This window comes from Nematostella vectensis, chromosome 2 (assembly GCF_932526225.1).
Source record: "Nematostella vectensis chromosome 2, jaNemVect1.1, whole genome shotgun sequence".
Classification (NCBI taxonomy): Eukaryota; Metazoa; Cnidaria; class Anthozoa; order Actiniaria; family Edwardsiidae; genus Nematostella; species Nematostella vectensis.
This window is the reverse complement of record NC_064035.1, coordinates 18,555,675-18,561,976: the sequence shown is the minus strand read 5'-3', so window position 1 is coordinate 18,561,976 and position 6,302 is coordinate 18,555,675. Positions and strand designations below refer to the sequence as shown.

At 39.9% G+C, this 6,302-nt stretch overlaps 1 protein-coding gene across 1 annotated transcript; it reads right to left on the bottom strand.

The window, feature by feature from the left end:
- Positions 1–2,699: 2,699 nt before the first annotated feature.
- On the bottom strand, positions 2,700–6,302 carry LOC5509090 (octopamine receptor 1). Its single transcript, XM_001629569.3, has one exon. The coding sequence runs from the start codon at positions 5,257–5,259 to the stop codon at positions 4,165–4,167; it is 1,095 nt and encodes a 364-aa protein (XP_001629619.2). The 5' UTR covers positions 5,260–6,302; the 3' UTR covers positions 2,700–4,164.

The window sequence follows — 6,302 nt, the reverse complement described above, 5'->3', positions numbered from 1 at the left end:
GCACCAAGGTGATGTTCTTGTCTCCCCTAGTAAAAAGAATATGAAAACCCCGTGCATCTAACTGGGTTCATCCTCTCACCCAAGCAGTAACGCAAGGTTTTGCACCCAGGTGTTCAGGTTTGATTACCCTCCGGTATTGAGCGAGTGTTATTGTTTACAATGCAGATCACGTTAAATGTTACCAGTGAAATTCAATTCTGATTTCCTTTCAGAATTGCAAAATATGCCGCTTTAGATGGGAATTATAGGGAAAACCTTTGACGCTGAAGCTTTGATAAAACAGAAATTTTAGTATTTTTAACAAAGTGTGTTAGTTTTTATTACATTACGTTTCTTGGTCAAGTCCATATTCCTTGCTCACCCTTGTTCCCCTTTGCTCGTCCCTTTTCGGATATTTTGATTTTAATTTATTAAATACAAATCACGTTTACTACGACATTCAAGATTGATAATAATATAAAGAAACTCCCAAGAGCAATGAAGAATTCTGTAAGGACAAAGTGAAGTACGAGAACAGGATCACTGTCGAAGTATAAACCCAGTTACATGTTGTCAGGGGTGAACTAGGTCAAAGTGCATAAGTACATGTTAAAAGGTCAATATTGAGATCCGGTGAGCGAACTAGGATCTCTAAAATATTTATTTATTAGATGTTGTAGAATAGTCGCACAACATACACACAAAAAGACCAAAATGCTTGCTACCTTGCTCCTGGGAGCAAGGTTCCTATTCTAGGCATGGTATATGACTGTGCCCCAATATTTACTAATGTTTTTGTACCCCCCCCCCCTCCCCTCCCCAATACTTCAAGACCGCTACAGCTTCGAATATTTCATGAGAACTGGGACAGCTTTCTAATGAGCTATAATGACATATTATGTAATAGCAACAAAGTTGAAAAACTATAACTAACTCTATAAAGAAAATACTAGAAATAAAACAATACGGAAAATGATTTTATAATAGCTTTGAGCTTTGAGAAGCAGAAATATATTTTTTTAAATATAAGATATCGAATACGCGTAAGAACGGTACTCCTTTCTCTCCTTCTTTTGCGCTCGCCCCGAATCTCGCTCATCAAACTTCTCGTCGGTTTCTGGGTTTCTTTGCGCTCAAAACACACGGGAACGCTTGCTACGAAGGCTACCCTTTTCCCGGTAAGAGAAATCGTCGAACATGTAACTAGTGTAATTGTGTGATTTCGTTGTTCAGGATCCCTGCGGCGCAAAAAAATATCTTCTCCCCCCCCCTCCCCTATTCTCCTTTTTTTTCTCCCCACAGGAATCCCGAAACCCCCAAAGGAGGAATTTCCGAATTAACCAACTGGAGGGCCGGCTAACAAGGCTGATGCGCTAATACGGGGCTTTAGGAGATGTCCGCATTAAGTAATGGTTCGTGTAAGAACTACGGTACCCTGCGGCAACGCATGCGCAGAAGTAGCTAAAAAACTTCAGTAAAATCCTGCCCTCTGATTGGCTAAAATACATCTTCGGGTGTTTTCCGTATCTTATCCATTGATTGACAAACATTTAAATCAAGAATAAAACAAAGGTTGCATTGTTACGACTTATCCCCGAGTTTTGTCCGAATCGTATGTTCGGAAGTTACATTTCTGACCTAGCTCTCACGTCGCCATTTTGAATTCTACATGCTTCCTCCTCGATATATTAAGACAAGTCTCTCGCTATTCATTATCTCTTCGAAAATAGTTTGAAAATCTATTGTATATACTTTAAAGAAAAGTTCTGTTTGCTTGCAAACTTTGTCCGAGAAGTTAGAAAAGCTTGTTATGGTGCTCAAAAGGCAGGCATGTTGCTGCCCAAACCACGAGGCTTGGTGTGGCAGTAAGCCTTCAGATGTGGAACAGAGGTCCCTGAGAAAGGCGAACAGAGTAGAGAAAGTTTTCTTGGAGCTAGATGACAAAGGCAAAAAGGGCTGGTCTAGAAGCATTTGCATATAATGTCGACAGCGAGTCGATTTGGAGCTTGGAAACAAACGCATGAAAACTTCACACGAGGTGAGAAAAATGATCTTTCTTAAAGTCAATGTTCTGTCGCTTGCCGTATAGATTCTGCTGTTTCTGTACTGTCTTGACCAGTCTTGATCCTCCTTTTTAATTTGTTATTTATTTCGGAAATCAAAATTGCAGAGCTGTAGAGATGAAACTGCCTCAAGTTCCAGCGTGTTTTTCCAACCGGAAATCTCTGAGACCAGCGCTGCTGCTGAAGCCGCGTTGAACCATTCCAGGTAAAAAATTCATAGGTCAATAAGTACTTGAGAGACAAATAATTGGTTCAGAAGGGAACAAAATATTTTACTCGTTCTATTTTACTAAAAGAGTTTTATTACGGGAAGTTGTCATTTGAGTTTACGATGTGAATATGTAAATATAAGTTATGTGAGCCTGATTTATAAGCTGGGTGAAATGTAAATACCAACAAGCCCGAATGTATTCCTTGAATGTAGCGAAACATCCTGGGGTTTGACACCCTGAAATTGAGGTACAGCAAACTCCCGTCTAAGTGAAAGAATTGTAAGCGGATAACTTAACAAAATGCAGGGTTTTGTCTTCCTTTCCATTCAAACAATGTCTTTCTTTATTTTCATTAGCTGACAGCCCTTGTAACACTGTTTTTAGTTCCTGACGTGTTTGCTTCTGAGGGAGTTGACTGTAGTTGCCTTGTATTTTTTATAAGTTCTGATATTCAAGAAATGAAGTTGAGAAGGAATCTTAAGTTTGTGTGTACTTTTTTTACAGGACATTGAGGAAACCTCTGCACTAGGGCAAATTTTGCCGTCATCAGTTGATGCTGTACGACTCATGAAAGCATCAACTAAACTAAGAGACATAGAACTAAAGGACATAGAACGATGCATTGAAGTAGAAGATACGGCGTTTGGTGAAGCGAAGATATTTTTTTTAGAAAATTGTAAAATATAAATATCAGCAATAACCCGCAATTGTCAGTAAGAGCAGTGGAATGCTTATGCGGATGCAAAAAGCTGAAAGAAATAGTGAATATAAATGCAGCCCGTCTGGAGCCAGAAGAATTACAATTTCTTCGCAGAAATTTTCCGTGAGTTTCATGGCCTACTATGTATCGAAGACGGAGACCCCGATTATAAGCTGGACACTCTCGACTTCATCAATGAGCTTATGGAATAAACCTTGCTTGCGGCTTGTTTTAAGAAAATATTGTGCGTTCTGTCTGAGTCGATGAAATAACAATTAGAGGACTGCTACTACTGTGAATTCCAGTTAACTTTATTGCTGTGGCTTGTATGCGATAATAGTTGTATTGAGGATCGAATAAAGCAAAATTGGTAACTTTATTTAAAGGCGTGAATCATTTTAGTTGTCAATCTTAACATGAAAATCGTTGTCAAAAATCTTTGAAAGAAAAAGTGACTTTCTTTGGAAAGCTAAATTCTACCGCACTAACAGGCTTTTGGAAATGTGAGACCGTATTTTCACACGTAGAGCCAGCGGAATGTTTGCTTTGGCAAGAGACAAAGCGCAAAATTGTAATAAGTGAAGTATAAAAAGCTATTAGCAGATATCCGAAAGGGATTTCTCCATGCTCCGAACATACGATTTTAGCAAAAATGCAAAGGTTGAAAGCTTTCTTACTTCGAACCTAAGCCCCCTAATAAATATGAGTGCAAGAGCACTTATTTCAGAGAAATGTGACTCCAAAGTTCAAATTTGGCGGGCAGAGCGTCTTGAACCAATAAGCATAGCAATATTAATTAGATTAGTTAAAAAGATAACGAACCCCTATTGCCGCAGGACCTATCGATTCACCGTAGTTGTTACACGGAGCATTACTTAAAAAGATGTTTTCACAAGTTTCTTTCGGAAATGCTGAGAATGATAAAATATTGCATACTATTGTGGCGCCTTGGCTATCAGGACATAAGTTTATGCACTTGTCTGGTTTTGTTCCTTGTATAAATTAGTTACCCATCTATTATTGATTTGCAATGCCACCCACATGAGTTAAAGGAGGAAGTTGGCTTGGTATTTTTACACGATGCCTTTACTTTTAATTTATTTTCTGCTTTAATTACAAGTTAAAGACTATCGTAATTCCTGCAGTATCAAGGGAAAATATTGGTGTAATCTGTTCTCGAGTGTATTGTTGTCTTCGATTTAACCAAAGTTCACGGTTCTTCGTTGATTAGTTCATGTGGCTCGTTCACGGAACCCAAAGCAACTGGTGGTCCGCTATGTCTGATGGACTGCCGAAGATACCACGTCCGCCGAAATCGCTTAGGTTTTAACCAAACGGGTGCTTTACACAGACAACACCTTAACGATTCCCATACAGCCCCTAACATCTCCACATAACCCTCCCGAAATCTTTCATTGCGAATTACAAAAATGATAGGGTTGATGGACGAGTTGAAGAAGCCACACCAATAGGCGGCTACCCCTAGTCCATATGGCAGATGCGACACGTTCGATGTTTGATTCGCTAGCGCTATCAGTGTCACAAATGGTGACCAGCAGAATAGAAATACAAAGAGAACAAGGAGTAGAGTAAACGTAATACGCCGCTGAAGCCTGATCACTTCAAGTCCGCCACTTGTGTATTTTGCGATTCGAGTTGTGTGTTTTTGCACTGCCACGAAAATCCTTATATAAGCATAACCCATGATAAATAATGGCGTAACGAAGGCTATCATTACCAGAAGAAAAAGATATAAGCGTTCAGATAACCGACGGGGAAAGGCCACACCGCATGAAAGCGTGCTGGAATTATAGTCAAAGTGTCCCCATCCGAAAATAGGCTCAATGGAGATAACCGCGCTGAGCGCCCAAACGGCAAACATCATTCCCCAGGCGCGACGGATAGTGATTGCCCGAGATAACGGTCGCACCAGTGCGTAATACTGCTCAATACTCATAATCGTTAGCGTGAATATTGACACGCAGAAAAAGAACGAGCCTAGAAAGCCGTGTAGTTGACAAAACGACGAACCAAGAACCCAGTCCCGTGAAATACTGGCGATGAGTGAAAATGGCATCGAGAGAAGTGCCACACCGAGGTCGCCGCACGCCATGTTTATAATAAAGAGATATCGCGGCGTTTGCATAGAATAGTTCCTGTAGACAATAATGATATTGAGAGTATTGCCGATCACTGCTACCATCATTATCACTGCTAGAGATGTTGCTTGGACGATGGAGGCTTCCTTGGAATAATACACGCGAAGGGTAGAGTTCGCCACAGACTCCACCATAACACCGGTCATTGTTGGAGACACGACGAAGCGATGGAAATAATATTCACTGGAAGCAGCTCTTCCTTCTTAAAACCCTTCTACATCCTAAGCCTCCTATACATCTTCGAGTGACCACCAGTCTTATCATTAGGACTGGAGACTTCCCAACCCTGCAGGATGGATAATCTGGTTGAATCGCCAGTAAAGCTTGTGCCACAAGTGCTTAAATCGATTGCACTACTGTATGTAAGCTCTTTCCCATCCGTTATCCTGTATGAATTCGATTAGATAGCGGCAGCTGAGATATTTACAATCGGGCGCAAAATTAAATAGGCTTCTTACGAGCAATATTTACAATTTCCTTCCGTCGTTTTTTGTTTTGATGGTAGCGGCGATTACAGTGTGTCTCATGCGTGTGTCAACGTGTCAGGTGAACGCTGAAAAAATAAAAAAAAAAACAATGCCATATTCGTGAAATGATGTATGATTTATGTCAAAGTGATAACTGGATAACGGTTTTCGCTCGAATTTCACACATAGCTTGATGACAATTGTTTTCTCTTCTTTGTTTAAAAGGAAAACGCTTTTTTCTAACGGAAATTAATTTCGACTTGAAAATTGTTATGAGTAGTTAATCGAACGATTGCTTCCTTGTTTGTTTTTTAAACCGCCTTTGAGTCCTTATTTTGTCCTCTTTTTAATAAATTTACTTGGGGCAACTCCTAATCATTATAACTTTTTTAGCGTTCTCTTTAAAATGATAGGATACTGTATGGCTGTAATTTCTTATTTCTCCAGACCCAATTCCCTCAGTGTGCAAATTTACCATACTGACCCCTGTTGACTCAGGCTTTAAAACGGCCGACTCAAGTGGTTAAAAGATGACATGTTCGCCAATAATACGACAAGTTCTAGTGTATTAAGGTGAACACCAGATACCAGCTTAACGTCGTTTGATAAATTAATCCCATCACAGACTAGACTTACTCTTCTGAAGCATTAAACCTTGACACGTGTTTTGAGGTTAGAAACATCACCTAGGTTCTATATCCCCAAGGAAAACAAAACATGAA

Bases quoted from the DNA above. Each gene is read 5' to 3' on its own strand.
- LOC5509090 (XM_001629569.3), bottom strand. From the start codon at position 5,259: ATGACCGGTGTTATGGTGGAGTCTGTGGCGAACTCTACCCTTCGCGTG.